We start from the raw sequence: 23,679 nt of genomic DNA, 5'->3' as shown, positions 1-23,679 counted from the left end.
CTGCGGAGCTGTCTGACACACTCAGCACCTTTCACAGGGGAGTGTCACAGTCACTTTGTCAAGATTAAAAACGCTGGGCTGGGCTGGGCGGGCGAGCGGCCGGCCAATACACTAGTGGGAGACGGCTCTCCGAACAGTGTGGGACGGGCCGGCTATGAGCTGCTTTGGACGTCCGCACGTCCCTCCAGGACTGCATGGATGAGTGGATGACGGACGGATGGTTAGATATCGCCACTGTCGGGTAGAAACCTCGTATCTCCAAGTTTCAAATGTGTACGTTTTTCGCAAAATAAAAGCCCTGCTTCATCATACAAGGCCGTCGCACAAAAGTAGTGAAAACAGCAGATCCACAAGCACACAACGCCTCGCGGTGCGAGGCGTTGTGTGCTTGTAGATCGGCTGTTTTCACTAGTTTAGATAATTTTTAAAATGATAAATACCAAACCAACGGTTTTGGATATACAAGGTTTCCACCCGACACCAACGATAAGGTGAATGATTGAAAGAACGGGTTCCTTACCTGTCACTCTCATCCCAGGATATGCAGGTCTGGTTGATGGTGCCCTGACAGAGGGGGGAATGAAAAGAACAATCAATCTATAGGAAATAGCATTTTCGTCTTTCATAATAACTAGTCTAATGATTCCTTCAATTTAATAGGAAATAGCAATCTATCAGAAATAGCATTTTCTTCTTGTAATTATTATTTCATAATTACTATAGTCTAATGATTCCTTAATCTTTTTATGAATCGATGTAGGCTACACATAAATGGTACAAATAAAATTAATAATAACACGATAATCCTTTTCTCCAAACCCACAGCAATATGTGTCAGGTTACTGTAATCCACTGTTTCACAAACTCTAAAGTATTAACAGTAACTTAAAAATAATAATAACAATAATAAAAGTTAGTTTTGTAAATAATTTTTTTATGTCTTTTATTCACTATTAAAAAAAACACAAATCGAAGAAATTCCATAAATAAAAAATTATAATAATTAAGGAGTAGTGAAAATAGCCGATCTACAAGCTTGCAAGCTTGTTGTGTGCTTGTAGGTCTGCTATTTTCACTTCTAAATCTCCTCTTTTGGGTCTCGAACTGAAAAGTTCGGGAACCACTGCTGTAATCGGCCCTGTCCATTTGTTCGTTAGTAACATAGCTAAAGGAATGGCAGTTTTTTTTGGGCCGCTCCAAAGAGATGAGTGCGTTTTACGTACGAAAGGTCACAGTCACGGGACATAGAACAAAAAGATGTTGGTGCGGGCAGGGTTTGTTTAATTAGCTTTTTAATTTTTTTTTATGTAATTTTTATCCCACGATTTTGTAACCCATTTTTCACCCGGTGTCAATTATCTAATGTAATCCTGCACGCTACACTCCCTCTGCCAACCTAAGGAAGACATCGGACTGACCTCATGCTTCCTTTTATGCATGAGGAGTCCAAGTTGCTTTCTTTCACCTGACAGTGGGGAGTATGTGTGGAAGGAACACGTTATTCCAACCAGTTCCTTTCCCCTCCATCCGGAGGCAGTATAGAGACCAGGATGTGGAAGGAACACGTTATTCCAACCAGTTCCTTTCCCCTCCATCCGGAGGCAGTATAGAGACCAGGATTACTGCGTGTTTTGTGTCAGGGTACCTACCCTAGAAAACACGGGGAGAACATGCAAACTCCACACAGAAAGGCCCTTTCGACTACCCCACATAGGGTTTGGGCACTGACGACGCAGAGGAGAGAACACGGTATTGAACCCAGAACCTTCTAGCTGTGAGGCGACAGGACTACTGTGCCACCGTGCCCCCTGTTTAATTTGCTTTTATAATAAATTGAGTGAGAGTACAGCAATTCCCCTGCTGCTTGATTTGAGGGCTGAAGAATCACTTACGTTGTACAGGTGAGAGAACTCCACCTCCACGGGAGCAGAGAGGGAGGCTGGTGTGGGTTTGATGGTCACAGAGACAACCTTGGAGTTAAGCACCGTGCTGTTCCTGTGGAGACAGCGACAGATGCTCAATTTCATACCAACTTCTGAGCACTTTTAAATGAAAAAAGGGGGGGGGGGAAAGTCTGGCGAGTCAATTCCCTTTCAAGGAGGGGGCGCGTGGCATCTGAGGATTTGATCATCTCACCCAATCATAATCCATTTGAAGCTTGAGCTGTGTGACTAATTGGCTGGTAAATATTTTGACTGCAAACGGTGCAGACATCAGAAACAGTAGACTGTGTCCAGAGACCGAGGTTGTGGGAATCGAGATGAAAATAAAAACACTTCATTGCTCCCAAAAAAAGAAAAAACGATTTTCTTTCTCTAACTGACGCCTCAATCTATTTATAGAAGCTAAAAACTCTGAAACTCCAAGCATCAACTTATACAACAAACATCCCAACGACCCCCGGGCCGGGCACGGTGTTATACATCTGAGTAGTACACAATATTTTCCACCCATCTTGACTTTTATTTCTCTATAATATTTTGATGTTTCCACAATCTCCCTTCCCCCGTTTTAGTATGCATTGCAATATCTGGCTTTCATAGGCGCTATCAATCATACTGAATGAGGCCACATCAGGGCAAAAATAAATTGCGGGAGGAATCACTGACAATACCTTCAAAACGTACAGTCGGTCCAGACATGTTTCATAGCCCGCAGACAGTATAGCGGCTCCCTGCTCCTCAGATACACAGGGGCGCCACAAGGGGGGGGGGGGGGGGGGGGGGGGGGGTGGGTTAGTGGGACTGAGTTACTAGGGCTGAAGGTGGAGGAACCCTAGTAACTTTAGCTATTGAAAAGTAGCAGATCTACAAGCTCACAGTGAAAAGTCGTGAAAATGTGTGCAAATCTTGAATATATGTATCTTTTAAGCGAACATTTGTAACTCAAATTTTGCTTCTGGGGGGTCCCTGGAGCTAAATATTTTGAGATAGGGGTCCGTGCTCCGTGGCCAAATACATATCGTCTTGGGGGTCCTTGACATGAAAAAGTTTGAGCACCACTGACATGGAAACATAGGTTTCTTGCAAACATTTTCACAATTAAAAAAAAAATAGCAGATCTACAAGCGCAGCACTCGGTGCCGCACTGTGAGCTTGTATGTCTGCTATTCTTCAATAGTCAACATTCATGGGGGGGCCCGCAGTGAATCCTTGTACCCAGGGCCCAGAATTTGGTGTGACGCCCCTGCAGATACACACTGCATCCTGTATGCAACATCTCCCTCGCCAAACTCAAAACGCAATCAGTCAACTTAAGCACTTGTGTCACGCCGTCTCTTGCCTCAAACTCATCCCATTTCCGCGAAGACAAAATCAGATGCAGAGAGGGGTGGAGGGAGAGCGGTGGGGGGGAGTATAGTGGGTGTCTGGGTGGCTAACAAACAGGAATATTAAGAGGAGCCAAGCCATGTGGAGAGAGACAAAAGACATAATTCACTTCTGCACAGAAATGCGTTCGTTTTCCAGAAAACGAGTACGTGGGAGGAGTGGAGCGGGATTCTACTTTGCTCTTCGTGCTTCCTTACACTACACATGTTCCCGTATCATTATGCAGCGCAACATTAGCATAATGGAGAGATCTGCACTGCAGGAATCAAAGCGACACGACAAAAACAAATAGATCACTGCATACAGTACAGAAGCACACATACATGTACAGCATGCCCGTAGTACTGTATCTTACCCAGTCACACATGCACCCACGCACCCATGAGCAAACGCACGCATGGTGCAAGCCCACGCGCTACAATGCCACACATGCTGTCAGAAACAAACACAGCTGCATAGCAAAATGTATGTTAATCTTTCTGAAAACGCCAGAATTCCCCCCCTCACATGAAATCCCCTTTCCCTCGTGGAGATCAAAGTCACGCATGCTGCACGCGGAACCCGCCGCGCTGCGCCGCCAGGGCGCTGTCACTTCTGTGTCAAATCCCTGTTTCAGTGTTGCCACGAATGTTTCAGTTGACAGGCAGGGAAAAGTCTGGAGTCGTTGCGGCATTGTATACAGGGGCGTCGCACCAAATTCTGGGCCCTGGGTACAAGGATTCACTGCGGGCCCCCCATGAGTGTTGTGCTTTAACTATTGAAAAATAGCAGATCTACAAGCTCACAGCGTGGCACCGAGTGCCACGCTGCGAGCTTGTAGATCTGCTATTTTTGAAAAAAATCGTCATTTGTGCTTGCCTGGCTCCAGCCAATAGACCCGCCCACTCTCTGAGCGGACTCTAGCGCTGAGTCTGAAATCAGGCTATATTTGTGCAAGTCTTATGAATATTTCAAATCTAACGTTTTTTTTTTTTCTATGTTTCTATGTCAGTGGTGCTTAAATTGTTTCATGTCAAGGACCCCCAAAATGATATGTATTTGGCCACGGACCCCCATCTCAAAATATTTAGTTCCAGGGACCCTCCAGAAGCAAAATTTGAGCTACAAATGTTCGCTTAAAAAATACATATATTCGAAGATTTGCACACATTTTCACGACTTTTCAAAAATAGCAGATCTACAAGCTCGCAGCGTGGCACTCGGTGCCACGCTGTGAGCTTGTAGATATGCTATTTTTTCAATAGCTAAAGTATGAAATAATTAAGGCCCCTCCACCTTGGGCCCTAACTCAGTCCCACTTTACCCCGCCTTGTGACGCCCCTGATTGTACAGCTGAGGGGAGGAGAGCCTTGCAGCCTTACCTCTGTAGAGACAGGATGCTGCCCAGGTTCCTGTAGAGGACGATGCCAGTCACAAACGTGGAGGCGTCGTCTAGATCTGTGACAGCACATGTACACGCAGCAACACACGCAGAAACACACACAGAAACACAAAGGAGACAGGGCAAAGGAGTGAGATCAAGGATGGCTGCGCTGATTGAGAGATAGTACACAGTGGGAGGTGGGAGTTATGAGCTGAGTGTGGGTTCCAGTCAGTATTAGACAACATATTCTAACTGATGCGGGGGACAGATGCCCAGACCAGAGGTTCTCAAACTTGCCCATACCAAGGCCCCCCTATAACTAACCACCATAACCGTAGCCTATGATGAAATAAGGCAAGACACCCAAACTGCTATTCTTTTTCCTTTTACAGTACAACTTAAACCACATTATGTCAAATTCAAGGACCGGGGGCCAAATTAGGCCCGTGATTGAATTATCTTCGGCCCGTGGGATGATATTTAATTACTATTAGAACTGGCCCACTGGTAAATTGCATGTGCAATGCCTGGAATTCGAACCAAGGTCTCCCGCATGAAAGTCCAACATCTTACCCATCAGACCAAAGGGATATCCCTATGGACTGGGGGAGATATTAGACTTTTGATGCCATCAGGCTGAGGCAATGAGTCACTCTGTTACACACGCACCACCACAATACTACAAGTCCCACAATGCACTGCTAGTGCATTGCCGCGTATCGAGGGCCTGTGACCGCAAGCCCGCGTTTAAATAAACATTGAACCAGTCCGGCCCTTCGCATGAATTTACACTTTACAATTTAGGCATTTAGAAGACGCTCTTAATCCAGAGCGACTTCTAATAGAAATAAAAAGAAATACAAATAAAGATAATGTCGGTAGACCAAGCACCTAATCAATAAACAATGTTATGTAAAACCTAAAAAAAATGCTATCTAGTTTTCATGTCTGGTCATTTAGGGTAGGCAATTGCTACATTAAGTGCTAGAGGCTTAGGTGGAGTCTGAAGAGGTGAGTCTTCAGGCCATGGCGGAAGCTAGGGAGTTAGTCTGTCATTCTAAGTGTGACAGGCTGTTTATTCCACAGTTTGGGGGCAACGAGGGCAAATTGTCTAGGACTAGTGGATCTTTGTCCTGGGTTTTTTAGCGAGGGTTCTGTCAGCATCCCTGTGTTAGCTGATCTGAGTGAACGGGTGGGGTTGTAGGGGTTGATCAGGCTTTGGAGGTATGGAGGTGCCATACCTTTGGCTGCCTTGAAGGCCAGCATCAGTGTTTTGTATTCTGTGCGGGCCGCAACCGGGAGCCAGTGGGGAGGGAGACATGTGAGAATTTTGGCTGGTTGAAGACCAGTCGTGCTGCGGCATTTTGGATCAGTTGGAGTTGCTTAAGTGCACATCTTGGCAAAACGATTGCAGATCTACAAGCTCACTACGCATTGCGCTGCTATTTTTGCATTAATGTTCCCCACAATTTTGGATGCCTGGGTTCAATTAAGTTAGTCTTTTGGCCATTTTGAAGCCTGTATTCAATAGTGACAGTAGAGAGAGACAGGAAATGGTGATAGAGAGATTGGGGGGGCATGAAGCAGGGTCGGCTGCAGCAAGGACTGAGCCTTGTTGGTTCTGTGCTCTACGAGGTGAAGTGGGCGCCTCCCAAGAGATGTTTTACACTGGAGCTGACCCACATGACTAGCCAACTATAAACGCTGTCCGTTCACACATGTACACATAGACATCCATGAGAATCATACATGCACATGTATGTACATGTATAACTGTACATACACATGTGCACACAAACAATATAACGTATGCAAACAGGCATGATGACCGCAAGCCTGTACATGCAAAAAACATACAGAGATGTATACACTGCATGTGAGCTCGCATTCAAAGCACGCATGCTGCAAACCACTCATACGTAAACACATTAAAAGTTCAAAGCAAACCAAGACTGTATGTCATGCACACTCAAACGTGCGCGCACACACACACACACACACACACACACACACACACACACACACACACACACACACACACACACACACACACACACACACACACACACACACACACACGTTGTCCCGCAAATGCATGCAGTGCGCAAATCCATAAACATACATGCACAAGTCAGCCATCATACTGCTCTTGTTGTGCTATTTATGTGCAAGTCTCCCACACAAAGACATTAAAAGTTAAAAGCATTAGAAACAAATGTGTTGCTTATGCACTTTGCATTATATGCCCATGGAGACACACGTACAGTAGTAGTCACGCACGCACGCACACACACATTCACGCACGCACGCACCACGCACACACTACACACTACACACTACACACACACACACACAGGCCTTATGCCCCTCCAACACAGCTTCCACCCAGCTGTGACAGAGAGACGTCACACCATGTCACTGACATGAGAAGAAAGTCGAAGATGTTTCTCAAAGCGGCACCGTGGGAGTGCCAGAGTAAAGTGGGGAGACTCAGGGGGTCCAGGGGGAGAAGGGAGCCCCGTAGCGAAGCAAGGCTCTCTTTCTCCCAGTGGTGTAAAGTAACTAAGTACAATTTCAAGATGCGTTTACATTACTTGAGAATTTCAATGTATCCAAGTTTCAAATTTGAATGTTTTTTTCGCAAAGTAAAGACCTGCTTCATCATACAAGGTCGTCGCACAAAAGTAGTGAAAACAGCAGATCTACAAGCACACAACGCCTCGCACTGTGTGCTTTTAGATCGTCTGTTTTCACTAGTTTAAATCATTTCTAAAATGATAAATGCAAAACAAACGGTTTTGGACATACAGGGTTTTCACCCGACAACGACAATATTCTACATACATTACTTAGAGGCAAACGTTGTACTTTTATACTCCACTACATTTATTTGAGAGATTATTTTGGGAAAAGCGGTGCGAGTATAGTTGCGACCGTCAGGTCGCAGTTATACTGTCAAAACCTCGACCAGCTGTCCGTCCATCCATCTGTCACACGTCACACTTTTGCCCTGCTCATATCTCCGCAACCGTTGCCAAATTTTGCACACACACTCCTTGCCTGCCAATTAGTCTAGTAGCCAGCCCATAGAGCCCCATTGTGAACCCGGACATTTTGAGTACCCTAAAGTTTTATGTTAGAAATGTTGAGTATGGGTCCCCAGCATGTAGAAACTGCCGGATGCTAACTTGTATATGTTGAGCAATTTTCATAATTAGCATAATTAGCTTTAATTAGCATAATCACCTATAATAATGGATAATATGTCAAAAACTGATTGGCTGATTTGAACAATATTGGAGTGGTTTTGGGGGTTATTGAGGATGCTGAATCCATTTCTGACATTTTCGAAATTAAAAATGGCTGTTTTAAACCGGAAATGGCCATATACCAACTTAAATTGGGATGATTTTGATAGTTTTTTGTTGATTTTCCAAATGATGAATTGACTATTTTTGCTAGGCTATTGTGGCAGTCATTGTTCTAATCATTTTGTGTGCATTGTCTATATTTGGCTTTTGAAATGCAGATAATGTATAAGCATATAAATAACTACATTTATAATTTAATTCATAATCAAAATCAACAAAAAAGTATCAAAATCATCCCAATTTAAGTTGGTATATGGCCATTTACGGTTTAAAGCGGCCATTTTGAATTTAGAAAATGTCAAAAATGAATTCAGCATCTTCAATAACCCCCAAAACCACTCCAATATTGTTCAAATCGTTCCATCAGTTTTTGACATATTATCCATATAGGTGATTTATGCTAATTAAAGCTTATTATGCAAATTATGGAAATTGCTCAACATATACAAGTTAGCATCCGGCAGTTTCTACATGCTGGGGACACTTACTCAACATTTCTAACATAAAACTTTAGGGTACTCAAAATGTCTGGGTTCACATTTTGGCTACTAGACTAAATCCACAATCTCCACCCATCAATTCTCACATGGCCCTCTTCTAGCCGATTCTTGCACAACACATTTTTGGACACTGCTCCTACAATTTCTGCCCTAAAATCACGCAAATCGGTACACACTTGCTCTACACTCATGTCATCAACGTGGATCTGTCCCATTTAGCGCCACCTTCAGGCCGATTTTTTAAAACACATTTTTGGACACTACTCCTACATATTTTGCCCTAAAATCACGCAAATCGCTACACAGTATGTCTACACTCATGTCATCAACATGGATCTGTCCCATATAGCGCCACCATCAGGCTGATTTTTTCAAACACATTTTTGGACACTGCTCCTACACATTTTGGCCTAAAATCACACTGCGACCTGACCGTCGCTTATCTCCCGATTAGGGAGTCTTACTGGTGGTAACTCAAGTCAGTTTTCACTATAATACTAGAGAGGGTTTAAGTGGTTAAATCCAAAATGGGAGAGTATAGCCTTCTTCTTCCACCACTGCCTTTCTCCTGCACGCTGCAGTGTCAGAGGCTCACAGCCCGGACCCCATCTGCCACGCCATCTGAAGCCATCCACATCGCCCGTGCTCTGCCATGCTCGTGTGGCAGCCTGGGAGCTCTCAGCAGGGGCGTCACAAGGGGTAGGAAAGTGGGACTGAGTTACTAGGGCCCAAGGTGGTGGAGGGGCCTTAATTATTTTATACTTTAGCTATTGAAAAATAGCAGATATACAAGCTCACAGCGCGGCACCGAGTGCCGCGCTGCGAGCTTGTAGATCTGCTATTTTTGAAAAGTCGTGAAAATGTGTGCAAATCTTTGAATATATGTATTTTTTAAGCGGACATTTGTTACTAAAATTTTGCTTCTGGGGGTCCCTGGAACTAAATATTTTGAGATGGGGGTCTGTGGCCAAATACATATCTTGGAGGTCCTTGACATGAAAAGGTATGCACTCGGTGCCGCGCTGTGAGCTTGTATATCTGCTATTTTTCAATAGTTAACATTCATGGGGGGCCCGCGGTGAATCCTTGTACCCAGGGCCCAGAACTTGGTGTGACGCCCCTGCTCTCAGCGCCACACTACGGGCTATATTGCTTCCAGGTTGCAGCTGAGCTCCCATGGGCATCGTTGGGGAACGGACCGTGACACGCAGGAGGAAAGTATGTCCCGCTCGTCAACCCCAACTTTGGCTGAATATCGTTGCTGTCGGGTGGAAACCTTGCATGTCGAAAACCATTGCTTTTTAGGAAATGGGGAAAAAAGAACCTGTATTCCAATGAATCTGATGTAGTTATTATTTTAGTCTCAAGTCAATACTTTTCATTGGTTAAATATTTATAAAACCCTGACCTACAAGCTTACAACTCTTCTGATACGATGCGTTGTGAGCTTTAGATCGGCTATTGTATTTTTGCTATACTTTTGCACGTTGGACACCGAAGAAGGGCATGGGGAAACAACAAAAAAAGAAAGGAATATAGAGATACAAGGTTTCCACTCGACAGTGACAATATGTGCTCGTCACTGGTGGAACAAAAGAGATATAGACCTGAAGGGATTGTTTTATTTTTACTTTCTTGGGAGGATGATTTTACCAAGAACACAATGAATCATATTATGCATATCTTTTGTACATGTGTGTTCGTGTGTTGGCCTACTAACGTGTGTGGGCACATGCTCCCTTTCCCCCCTACATAAGCGTGTATGACACTCGACTTCTCCCGGTGTTTGTCTGTTGCTAGGTGCATTTTTGTGCACATTACTTCACTTCATATTCACCCCCAGAGTTTGACTATCTGGTTTAATGCGTGTTTGTTTGTTCATTGACTCCTTGTCAGAATGTCTCTTTCTCAACTCGCCTGCATGTGGGTAGGCAGGTAAGGGCTGCCGCCATGTGTTCAGCAGTGTAAAATAACTACTGTATACATTTGCAGTACTCAGAGGAAAATATTGTATTTTTTACTCCACTGCAATTACATAATGAAAACTTTAGATACTAGTTAGTTTGTAGATTTTCATTATTATTATAAAACACACTAACCACTTAAGCCGTATATATATTTCGTCCATTTGAAAATAGCTACAAGCTTATAATGTGTGTATAGTATAGTATATCTGCATTGCAGTACTGATATTTTTTCTTAAGTAAAACGTGCGAGTACTAATTCTTTCATCACTAAGTGCGTGTTTGCTCATCATGCGTGAGCTTCTACCTCGCCGCTCCGAAAAGGTCTCGCAGCAGAGGGTGCCAGCAGCGACCGTACATTATCAATCAGAGCAAAGCAGGCCGTCGAGAGAGAGAAGAGAGACACTTTGGCAAACCTGCGAGCTCATCCACGCTGCACATGTCAGGTGCTGCGGAGGCATGACTGGCTGCTGATGCCGGCTCCGCCGCAGCCATGGAGACACATCTCACAGCTGGGGAGGAAATTACCTCTAATTGCTCCTGATTGGCTCCTGTTGACTCCTGATTAGGAGTGACGGCCTCGTTAGCATGCGAGCGGTGAAAAGGTCGCTAACGACCCAGATCCCCACCAGCCCCCCCCCTGGTGCCAAACAATCCTTTTGGCTCCGAACAATGCAACCCTTCAGCTTCAGTTCCGTGGCAATCAGAGAGAGTCCCACTCAACTCCGCACAGAAGTCAGCCTCGCACACTCTATGTTGGACAAATATAATGAGGGTCTGAGTCATTACAATTAACTGGAGCTGTTTGCTTTGTGTTTTCAAGCCGTTTGCAGTTGGTAAATAGTTCTTCTGACAGTCAGTAATTAGTTCTGAGATGTTTACAGAGTTAGTGAGTTAATCACTATGCACTGTGGACTGTGCAGTTGGAAATAGTTGGTAGTTCGCATTCCTAGCTGTTTGCATACTTACTAAACTTGCTTGTTGTAAAGTTACTGAACAGTTCTCAAGTCTTTTAGGGGTTTAATCATTTACTGTAAGCGCAACTGATCTTCAACGACATAATGTGTTGCGATGTGACACGTTGTCAGCTTGCAGTTCTGATAATTTTTCAACTTTCTTTTTGCCTGAGATGCCCAAAATAGGAATGTTAGTTTGAAAGTGGTTAAAGTAAAATTTTTAGCTCTTTACAACATTTGCAAAATATTCTCATGTGTATAGTATAGGGATGCACCGATATATCGGTCACATATCGGTATCGGACAATATTTGATACGCTACAATTTTGCACTGGCTACCGTATGTTGGTGTATTGGTATCTTTGGTTGACGTCCACATACCAGCTCTGAAACCTCAATATTGGATCCGGTTCCTCTGGTTCCAAATCCCAACCTTAAGTTGTGGAACAGTGGTTTAAGCCAGTGGTTCTCAACCTTTTCAGGCCGCGACCTCCAAAATAATCATAATTTTTTGAGAGTTGAGTTATTACATTTTGAATAACACGGTTCTATTGTGAAAATAGCAGATCCACATGCTCTCAACGCCTCGCAACGTGAGGCATTGAGAGCATGTAGATCAGCTAATTTCACAATTTCTGCCTCTAATATTTGACAATTTGGCCAATGTTTAATTTGTCACTTTAGAGGTATTAAAAGGTCCTTAAATTGTCAATTTAGAAATGTGCAGATACCCCCATGCTTAAACTTTATGTTGGTTAGTTTACTGTTGAGTGAGAAAACAATGTTGCACAGGGGACCCCCCAAAATAATTTGGGGACCCCACAGGTTGAGAACCACTGGTTTAAGCTCCCTTGTTGTTGTTGTTGTTGTTGTTGTTGTAGGTTCTTACCTGGCGTGCCAGTGGAGAGGATGTTCTTGGACACAGTGACCCTGTCCTCAGAGCTCCGGGCCCAGTCCACCATCCCCCTCCAGCCCTTCATGGGGAAGTTGATGTCAGCATTACCGGCCACCGGCCGCTTGTGGATGCTCAGAACTGTAGAACCCAGAGAAGAAGACAAAAACTAGCACACTCAGTCTGTATATAATGCAGTTTGCACGGCTCACGAAGATTCACAGAAAGAAAGTAATAGCTAGCACTCTGACGTCCTTCTGGTCAAGGACGTGCTGGCCATTGGGAAAAGCGGGACAACTCCCGAACGGCCGGTTCATTCCCGGCCAGTCCAGGCCGGCCATTAGGAAACAATTAAACTGTTTGCACAAAAGTAAAAATTAAAAGTAGTGAAAACAGCAGATCTACAAGCACACAACGCCTCGCACCGCGAGGCGTTGTGTGCTTGTAGATCGGCTGTTTTCACTTGTTTAAATCATTTTTAAAATGATAAATACAAAACAAACGGTTTTGGACATAAGGTTTCCACCCGACAACGACGAAATATAACTCATGTAATTGGCCCACTGGCTTGTCACTTGTCATGATCTGAAATGGCAAATCTTTGAGTAGCAGCAGCGCTATAGAGAGATCTCTCTCTCTATAGCGCGCAATGAGGGCCTCTACAACTCTTTTTCCCGGGCTGAATCAGGGGCCCAGCACGTCCCTGCTTCTGGTACTTTTAATTCATAGATGCATGGACAGCATACACAGACAGACGCGTTGCGGCGTCCGTGATACACGCAGAGGAAGGCTTGGCGCCGAAACGCTCCGTGTATGCTGTCTGTGCATCTATGAATTCAAAGCTTCGCAGAGTGCTGGCTAAGTGGCTATTACTTTTACTCTTATTATAACCCAGAGAGACAGGACAGAAAGACACACAGACAGACCCCATCAGCAGGTCAGAAAACACAGTGCTTCTCAAATGACCCCCCAGGGGTTGAGGCAGGTCCAGGGGGGTGCCCAGACTGCCCACTAAAATGTGTTAATATACAGTATAGCATCAAAATCTGTTTAAAATCTCTTTAAACCTACAGTATATATACTAGTAAGACACCTCAGGGTGACATGCGACCTCGCCCTAAAGGGCGAGGTCGCGCCAATTCTTGACTATCTGGCCAACCACAGTGTTTCTCTGACGATTCTAGTTGTTATCATTCTGGGGGGAGTTTGTTCATGTTTTTGTGAGGGTATCAACCCTAGGAGACACGGGGAAACATGCAAACTCCACACAGAAAGGCCCTATCGCCAACCCCATCGAGGGTGTGAGCGATGGGGCCTAAACATGGAAATGTGGAGAACACTATATATGGAGATAGTCCAGTCCATCATGTCATAATGGGACTACCGTCATAGACAGTAGCCATTGTTAGGCCGGAGTCAATGGCTGTGTCTATGACGGTAGTTCCATATGACATATTGGACTAGACTATCTCCATATATAGTGTTATCCACATCTCCATGTTAGGACTCATATATGGGCATAAAAAGTATGTCATGTGACATCACTTCCTGTACAGACAGTCAGCCATTGACTCCGGATTAACAATGGCTACTGTCTATGACGTTAGTCCCATATGACATATTGGACTAGACTATCTCCATATATAGTGTTATCCTCCACATCTCCATGTTTAGACAGCCAATGACTCCGGCCTAACAATGGCTACTTTCTATGACGGTAGTCCCATATGACATGATGGACTGGACTATCTCCATATATAGTATTATCCACATTTCGTGTAGCCGCCCTGTACAGGAAGTGATGTCACAACTCGCTGACATCACACTGACATCACAGAGGATACGGAAGGACGGTCACGAGGATACGGAAGGAAGGAAGGAAGGAAGGACACTCAAGCGACACGATTCTTCAGAGTATATGCGACCTTCGGTCGCAACAACCCATACCACTTGAAAACAGCTGATAAATAGCTTTCTAAATCTGCTATTTTCACAGCATCTTGAATGGGGGTCCCCAGCAAAAGTAGCTAAGATAGCATCAATCTCATTTTAACCACTTATTTATATATTGACTATTAAAAAATAGCTGATCTACAAGCTCACATAAGCGTGTCACTTCATGGGCATATTTAACTTTATATTTGTATATGTATATACAAATTAGCAATATGGTTCAATAAATGTAAGTGCGGTTGGTTTGTAAGATGTGCACAAAAAAGACAAGGGGGACAGAAGTTCAACTTCATACATATTGGTCATTTGCATAGAAGTGGCATTACTGAAAATTCCTTTGTTGTATTTTTTCTCATGGCCAAAACACATTTGTACACTGACACAAGTTACATTAACCCTCTGGATTTTACTGTGGCCCTTTTGAAACACACCTCACCTGTTCTCGTTTAGCTGCAATTACCTATACACTAGGAGGGAGTAGGAGAAAAGAACATGATATCGGTATGGCTGGCGGCTGTGTTTACGAGCGAGGTGTGCGTGGGACTCAGGGGGGGGTCAGTAGCCACGGGACAAAATGTCAAAGGCGTAGGCGACTGCTTGGCTGCAAACAGCAAGGTGGCGCCGCTATAAACAGGACCTCTCATCTGGCCTGAGTTCCCACACACACACACTCAGGGACATGCTGGGCCCCTGATTCAGCCCGGGAAAAAGAGTTGTAGAGGCCCTCATTGCGCACTATAGAGAGAGATCTCTCTATAGCGCTGCTGCTGCTACTCAAAGATTTGCCATTTCAGATCATGACAAGTGACAAGCCAGTGGGCCAATTACATGAGTTATATTCTGTTGTTGTCGGGTGGAAACCTTGTATGTCCAAAACCGTTTGTTTTGTATTTATCATTTTAAAAATGATTTAAACTAGTGAAAACAGCCGATCTACAAGCACACAGCGCCTCGCACCGTTGTGTGCCGCCCAGCCCCCAAAATGGAACGAAGGCCGACATTTTATTTTAAATTTTTTCCTAATGGCCGGCCTGGACCGGCCGGGAATGAACCGGCCGTTTGGGAGTTGTCCCGCTTTTCCCAATGGCCAGCACGTCCCTGCACACACTCCCTGGATGAGATGCTAACCGGCCCGACTCAGTGGCTCTGGTTGCTGCCGCGGTCTCTCCCGTGCTGTGAGTCACGGAGAGCAGCAGTGACTGCGTGATCTACAACATTTCTTTATTTGGTAATGGTATCAATACTGCAATTTGAATATGGGACTTGAGACATTTTGAATCTGGGACTTCTACTTGTACTCTGTTACAAGTACAAGTAGAAGTCCCAGATTCGAAATGTCTCAAGTACAAAATTATCAGCATCCAAATATACCTAAAGTTCAAAATGTATAAAAAAAAATATTTTGAAAATAGCTGATTTGTATAGATGATTTTTACAGGCTCACAATGTGTTGCATATGAGCTTGTAGATCTGCTATTTTCAAATGGCTACTTTACATACTGTATACTGTAGGGCTGAAGTGGTTAGTGTATGTTTTGTAATAATAATCAAAATCTACTAAGTTTTCAGTACAATATTTGCCTCCGATATGTGGTGGAGTGGGAGTAAAAGTGCTGAAAATTGGAAATACTCCATTAAAGTAAAAATACCTCAAAATTGTACTTACAGTAAGTACAGTACTTGAGTAAATGTACTTAGTTACTTTACACCACTGACTAACGCTTGTCAGCGTAGCAGCCGACACGGAATGTGCATTAAGCTCCCACGAGACTTAATAAACACATACACAAATACGCACACGTGCGCACGCACGTGTGTGTGTGTGTGTGTGTGTGCGTGTGTGTGTGCGTGTGTGCGTGTGTGTGTGTGTGTGTGTGTGTGTGAGGTAATATTTGGCCTAACTTTGCTGTCTCAAGATAGATATTGGGAGATAAATATAGCACAGTATATGGAGGATCAGTTTTCTCTCAAAGTTGTAAGTCCCATGCGGTACGCCGGGCACTTCTCCAATAATCCAGCATTTATCTCCTGCCAGCGTCGATGTTTTGTGTGTCTCTGAGGCTGAGCAGTTTTGAAGAAAATCGCTAGTCACAGTATTGCACTGGAAAAAAAAAAAACTCAACAATAACAATACTATAATGTTGCTTGTTTCTGTGTACAGGAGGAGTGTTGCCTGGGGGTAATGGCTGACCTAAGTTCTCTGTGACCTCGTACATGTCCTGGAAATCCTTCATCCTCAGGCCGATGACATCTACAAAGTCCTCCACCAGACGGAAGAGCTCCTTGATGTTGGGCCCCAGCTGAGTGACAGAGATACAGGGAGAGAGAGAGAGAGAGAGAGAGAGAGAGAGAGAGAGAGAGAGAGAGAGAGAGAGAGAGAGAGAGAGAGAGAGTTCGGAGGCAAACAGAGTGGGAGGGAGACAGACAGACAGACAGACGGAGAGATGACAAGAGAAGGATAGAGACACATAAGGCCGGATGAACAGACAGAGACAGAAATAGACAAAGACAACAAACGAGAGAGAGAGAGAGAGAGAGAGAGAGAGAGAGAGAGAGAGAGAGAGAGAGAGAGAGAGAGAGAGAGAGAGAGAGAGAGAGAGAGAGAGGGAGGGAGAGAGAAGGAGGGAGAGAGAAGGAGAGGTAGAAAATGATTAATTATTCACTTTGGCCTGACCGAGCACACATACATACATCAGTGAACATGCACAGTCACATGCACACGTTCTTTTGTCATTTCTGGCAAATATTAGCGAACTGTCCCACGCTTCATGGTCGATGTTCCCATTTCCGATATGTCACACGGCTGCAGTAGCTTCCTTCCCAGCCAAGAAGTGAAATGGCAGACATTATGGTTTGCTTTTTGCACAATATCTCCCAATATCGCTCCTTTCATTGGAAATAACTGTTTACCATGTGTACCATGTTTACAGTGCTCCACCGGCAATACAGTACTCACTGTATGTCACTGACGCCTTATCTATCTATGATCGATGGAATGCTTGGCAAATGTGACCCGACCTTGGACAAATGGACAAAGCCAGATGTACAAGCTCAAAACACATCACATATTTAAGCCCCTGTTCCACGACGAGGCGGAACCAGAACTGGAACCAGAACTTTCCAGAACCAAGAACTTTCAAGAACCCACGTGAAGTTCCTGGACCAAGTTCTGCTTACGTTTCCATATAACCAGACCTAACTGGGAAGGTCCAAAAAAAGAGCAGAATCGCTGATGGGCCCACCCATACTCAAGTTTAGTACTACATCAAGAGCAGGACCCAAAAAAGGTTCCCAGAACCTGGTCTGAAACTGGTCTGTGCGCTATGGAAACAAAACTAGAAAAAAGGGAAAAAAATAGGTTCACGTTCTGGAAAGTTTTGGGTCCACCTCTTAGTGGAAAAGGGGCTACTTGCGACCCATCGTGTGACCCAAAATGTAACCCCAGCACTAAAGGAATCTATGTTTGGTGAAGTGAGGGGATACGTAGTGTATGGAGAGTGGCGTCACGCTTTGATCTCGCCGCAGACCGGAAGTGGCATCGCTGGAGCCTGGTTTCATTCTTAACAAGTCTCTGCTGCTCTTCAGCCCCGTTCACCTCCATTGTATTTCACTCGCTGGTAAGTAGACTAAATCATGTCTTTTTCACCCTTTTAACGCATTCACGGACCTCTCCAAGGTAGGCAACATTATTATTTCACGTAATCGGCTCTAGTTAATGTTTAATGTAAGAAATTTGACTTTATTGACTTTAAAATTTACTTAAACTAACTTGGAAAGGCCCGTGAATGTGTTAAAAGGGGGAAAATACGTGATTTACTCTACTTACCAGCGAGTAAAAACGCCTTGGTTACAATGGAGTTGGACGAGGCTGAAGAGCAGCAGGAATATCACCATACTCCAGTACGCTAAACAGTGACGTCACGTCCGCTTTCCACGCTTACAATGGGAGTCGACGCTAGTGTCATAACTCTCTCTATTTATATGACACTGGCAGGGACGTGCTGGGCCCCTGATTCAGCCCGGGAAAAAGTTGTAGAGACCCTCATTGCGCGCTATAGAGAGATCTCAAAGATTTGCCGTTTCACATCATGACAAGTGACAAGCCAGTGGGCCAATTACTGTACATTAGTTATATTTTGTCATTGTCAGGTGGAAACCTTGTATGTCCAAAACAGTTTGTTTTGTATTTATCATTTTAAAAATGATTTAAACTAGTGAAAACAGCCGATCTACAAGCACACAACGCCTCGCACCGCGAGGCGTTGTGTGCTTGTAGATCGGCTGTTTTCACTACTTTTGTGCAACGGCCTTGTATGGTGAAGCAGGGCTTTGCTTTGCGAAAGAGATACGAGGTTTCTGCCCGACAGTGACAATTTACTTTGTTGGCCGCCCAGCCCCCAAAATGGAACGAAGGCAGACATTTTATTTAGATTTTTTTCCTAATGGCCGGCCTGGACCGGCCTGGGAATGAACCGGCCGTTCGGGAGTTGTCCCGCTTTTCCCAATGGCCAGCACGTCCCTGGACACTGGATACGTACAGTATATAAGATGCGGGTGTGACACTAACCAGCTGTGCTTCCTCCCATCTCTCCCTGTTCTCCTCCATCAGCAGGTTACTGACAGATTGGACAAAGTTCTGTAAGGAGAAAAAACACACACACTAAAAAATATGTAGAGCATGTAATGAGTGTTGAGGGTTTGGCAGCAAAGATCGCTTTCACTTTGATGAGAAAATAATGAAGTTGGAATTGATACCCGCCACTCCAGAGTCAACAAGCAACAATTGCTTCATTTCAACACACTGCTCATTAAGACAAATGCTTCAAGCCTCTCGGCTACAGCTGTGTTTCTTATGAATATAATTCAAAATCGCTTTTGTTAATAAAGTTTTATATAAGAACTGGGGTCTCCCTTGCGGGAGCGCAAACCTCTGCCCCCAAGACATTTCTTAGATTTGTTTGTTTGTTTTAAAATGTATACAATTATTCATTTCAATAATAAAACAATCTTTTGAAATACATATATTTTCTTACATGTCGGAGAGAAAAAAATGATTTTTACTTGGGTCGTGACCTATAACAATTGGTCCGTGACCCACAATTGGGATGGGATGATAATCGTTATTATCGTTTATCGTGATAAAAAACACTCGCAATAATTGTAAAGTGGAGATAAAAATGTATTGTGAAATTGTCCTCCGTCAAGCACTGGGATCAATTCACCTTTTATTAGCCGTGCTGCATATCTGGTGCCACTTAAACCCTCTATAATTGGTAAAACGGACCTGTAAATAATATGATACAGTCTTTTTTTCACTCTCTAACACATCTCTTTGCCAAAAAATAGGCGATCTACAAGCTCACAACGTGTCGCAACCTGCTATTTTTTGGGCAAACGATCTGCCCCAGCTAGGATAATGGATATTGAGGATATTTTGATTATCGCGATAATATCGTAAATCGCAATTTCTTTGGTCACAATAATCGTGACATGAAATGTTCATATCGTCCCTAATAGTCCTATCCAGGGGTGTCGCACCAAATTCTGGGCCCCGGGTACAAGGATTCACTGTGGGGCCCCTGTGCTTTAACTATTGAAAAATAGCAGATATACAAGCTCACAGCGCGGCACTCGGTGCCGCGCTGCGAGCTTGTACATCTGCTATTTTTGAAAAATCATGAAAATCTTTGAATATTTCAAATCCTTCTAAGGTTTTTTGAAAAATCTATGTTTCGATGTCTTTCCTACCCCTTGTGACGCCCCCTGGTCCCATCCATCCCACTTACCCTCATGTCTGTGCTGCTGGGGCTCCAGTAGGCCCTCCTGAAGATCTCCGTCATGTTCTTCAGCACGTCCACGATGGCCAGCAGGTCTCCACTGTAGCTGGTCCCGTCACTGGACGTCTCCCTCAGTTTGCTCATCACCTCGGAAACTCCGTCTCCCACAAGGCCACGCTGCGCCTTCGACAGGTGCTCCCGAGTCTGAGGTCGGAGAAAGCAAGGTTTCTGTTATTCCAATTAGTTACAGTACAGCAGGGTTCCCCAATTAGTTTTCCCCAAGGGCCGAATTATGTCTAGGGTACCAAGCCGAGGCAACACTGGCGTTCCCGCTACTCCAGCGACAGTTCAGATATCGTCGTTGTCAGGTGAAAATCTTGTATGTCCAAAACTGTTCGTTTTGCATTTAGCATTTTAAAAATGATTTAAACTAGTGAAAACAGCCGATCTACAAGCACACAACGCCTCGCACCGCGAGGCGTTGTGTGCTTGTAGATCTGCTGTTTTCACTACTTTTGTGCGACGGCCTTGTATGATGAAGCAGGGCTTTACTTTGCGAAAGAACGTACAAATTGGAGATACGAGGTTTCCACCCGACAACGACGATATAGTGTTGTTGCTGCTCTTATACCACCATTATTACTGGGGTTGGTGGGGGCCAGACAGTAGCCCGCCACGGGCCGCAAATGGCCCGCGGGCCGCCTATTGGGGAACCCTGCAGTACAGTATGATCAGTTTGGCTGCGAGTCAGGTTTTGGTAACGGGCTCTTTTTTTTATCTTTTCTTCACAATATGTTCAGTTTAAGTGCCAATTCAGCAATCATTGGCGAGAAGCGGTCGCGCACATGGGCGCATTGAAATGGTCGCAATCAAAATGTTGCTGTCTACTGTGAACAGTGCTGGGTGCTCACCATGGATGGGACGATAAGCGATATTATCGTTTACCGTGATAAAAAACACTCACGATAATCGTATCGTGGAGATTTCATGTATCGTGATATCGTCCACCGTCATGCACTGGGATCAACTCACCTTTTGTTTGCCGAGCTGCATATCCGGTACCACTTAAACCCTCTATAATTGGTTAAAGGTACTTATAATATACGTAATTGACATCTTTTTTCCACTCTCTATCAAATGTCTTTGCCAAAAAATTGCCAATCTACAAGGTCACAACGGTCCGCGTTGCGACATGTTGTTAGCTTGTAGATCTGCTATTTTTTGGCAAACGTTCCGCCCCAGGATAATTTGATTATCGCCATAATTCCGCATATCATTCCATTCATATGGTCCCATCCCCAGTGCTCACCAGAGTCTGGATGCTGCGGTAGTCGTTGGAGATGCACTTCATGTAGGTGGGGTTCTCCCAGTAGGCCATGCCCTCCTCGTCCAGGCTGCAGCGCCGCAGGATCAGCCCTGCAATGCACAAAGGTCACAAGATGGAACATGCCAGGGACATGCTGGGCCCCTGATTCAGCCCGGGAAAAAGAGCTGTAGAGGCCCTCATTGCGCGCTATAGAGAGAGATCTCTCTATAGCGCTGCTGCTGCTACTCAAAGATTTGCCATTTCAGATCATGACAAGTGACAAGCCAGTGGGCCAATTACATGAGTTATATTTCGTTGTTGTCGGGTGGAAACCTTGTATGTCCAAAACCATTTTAAAAATGATTTAGACTAGTGAAAACAGACGATCTACAAGCACACAACGCCTCAATGAAGCAGGGCTTTACTTTGCGAAAAAATGTACACATTTGAAACTTGGAGATACAAGGTTTCTGCCTGACAGTGACGATTTACTTTGTTGGCCGCCCAGCCCCCAAAATGGAACGAAGGCCGACATTTTATTTTAATTTTTTTTCCTAATGGCCGGCCTGGACTGGCCGGGAATGAACCGGCCGTTCGGGAGTTGTCCCGCTTTTCCCAATGGCCAGCACGTCCTTGCAACATGCTGTGTTCACCACCAGTGTTGATTTTGACAGGACATTTTGATTATGGTTTTCAGTCAGTCTTTTGAATAACATTTCTTTTAGTTTTAGTCATATTTTAGTCAACTGAAATGTTTTTGTTTTAGTCTTGACATTGTAATGCCTAATTTTTACACTTGGTTGAATGCTGAAAATAGCCAATCTAAAGTGAGCTTGTAGATCTGCTATTTTCAGAGCGCAACACCCGAGCACAACACAACATTTTGGCCTAGTTTTTATTTATTGACCAAATTGTCAATATATTTAGTCTTAGTTTTAATCATCATAGCTTAGTTTTCGTCATAGTTGTAGTCGACGAAATCAACACCATGGTGTACACCTGATAGCAACATCCAAGACAGTGACATCCTTACACATTGAGCTTCCTCAACAGCTTGGATAAAAAACAAACTAAAATCTGAAATATATAAAAGGAAAGGAAAATCTAAATCGCAGCAGAATCGCCATATAGAATTAGAAAAAGCAATGGCAATTTAAGATACAATAAAATATCCCCCCAAAAAAACACGAAACCAGAAAAAAAGAAGATTCTGCATTTATATGCGGATATCCATTTATAGATATTAAAGTACCAAGTGATATCAGGTGATAACCTTGCATGACCCAAAACGGTTACATCAAATGTTGAAATATAGAGATACGAGGGTTTCTGCCCGACCGCGACAATGATGTAGCCTGCCGGTTCAGCATCACTGGAGTTGGTGGATTCATTGTAGCCTGACGTCTCCTATAGTATAAGCAGGGGCGGCTCCTCTATATGGGCTAGAGGGGCTTAGCCCCTCCTATCTTATGGGGGAAATATCCCTTAAAAAAATCAAAAATAAAGTTTTTTTTTTTTTTTTTTTAGAAGAAATATTATTTTTATATGCTGGTGGAATCTAAAGCAGTAACACATCAAAAAGTTACAAAAAAACACCAAATATGTCCAAATGGGCTGAGTTCCTTTATAGTCCAGGCAAACTAGCTCATTTTGGACCCAAAACACAAAGTAATTGTAAAAGAATTTTTTTCTTCACAGACCTTTTCTATAAGGTCTCCAGAACAACATACTAAAAGTCCTAATAAATCCTAGTTGCGGAAATATGTTTAATTGGCACCAATCCAAGAAATCCACCCAGGAGGAAAATACCCAGAAAAATATTTTTTTTCTGGGTATTTAAGGAGGATCTGAGGGGTCTAACTAGGGGTTTGTCATGATGCCGAATCCATTGCAGGCATTTGTTTTGCACAAAAAACATTCCGTGGGCTAGAAATGGCCTCAGAAAACAATACACGTATGGGTGAGTATTCATGTTAGTCGGAGGCCTTAGGTTTTTTTTCTCTCGTGCTAATCAGTCTAAAAGTGCAAAATTTTGCACAGATGTAGCTCAGGGCATGCTCTAATGATTTAGCTAGGGCGCCCGAGTCTGCGACATTCGGGGTCGCCACAGCGGCCAAATCAAGTTGGGCTCCCATCGACTTTAGTGATGAAAAGTGATGAGTCAGAGTTTTGTGGGTGCTGTGGTGACCCCGAAGGTCGCCGACTCGGGCGCCCTAGCTAAATCATTAGAGCATGCCCTGAGCTACATCTGTGCAAAATCTTGCACTT

At 44.1% G+C, this 23,679-nt stretch overlaps 1 protein-coding gene across 1 annotated transcript in view; it reads right to left on the bottom strand.

The window, feature by feature from the left end:
• Positions 1-23,679, bottom strand: part of adgrb1a (adhesion G protein-coupled receptor B1a) — a gene marked incomplete at both ends in the record, with an annotated part of 153,781 nt that overhangs the window by 44,697 nt on the left and 85,405 nt on the right. The window contains 8 exons of the mRNA XM_080753315.1: positions 521-564; positions 1,893-1,995; positions 4,691-4,766; positions 12,373-12,516; positions 16,520-16,628; positions 18,896-18,964; positions 20,115-20,309; positions 21,415-21,521. Coding sequence (XP_080609441.1) covers positions 521-564; positions 1,893-1,995; positions 4,691-4,766; positions 12,373-12,516; positions 16,520-16,628; positions 18,896-18,964; positions 20,115-20,309; positions 21,415-21,521 — 847 coding nt within the window. The remainder of the gene's footprint in view (positions 1-520; positions 565-1,892; positions 1,996-4,690; positions 4,767-12,372; positions 12,517-16,519; positions 16,629-18,895; positions 18,965-20,114; positions 20,310-21,414; positions 21,522-23,679) is intronic.

Source organism: Nannobrachium achirus (genome assembly GCF_963921795.1).
Source record: "Nannobrachium achirus genome assembly, chromosome: 2".
NCBI classification, from domain to species: Eukaryota; Metazoa; Chordata; class Actinopteri; order Myctophiformes; family Myctophidae; genus Nannobrachium; species Nannobrachium achirus.
The sequence above is the reverse complement of the archived record's forward strand: the minus strand, read 5'-3'. Positions and strand labels throughout refer to the sequence as shown.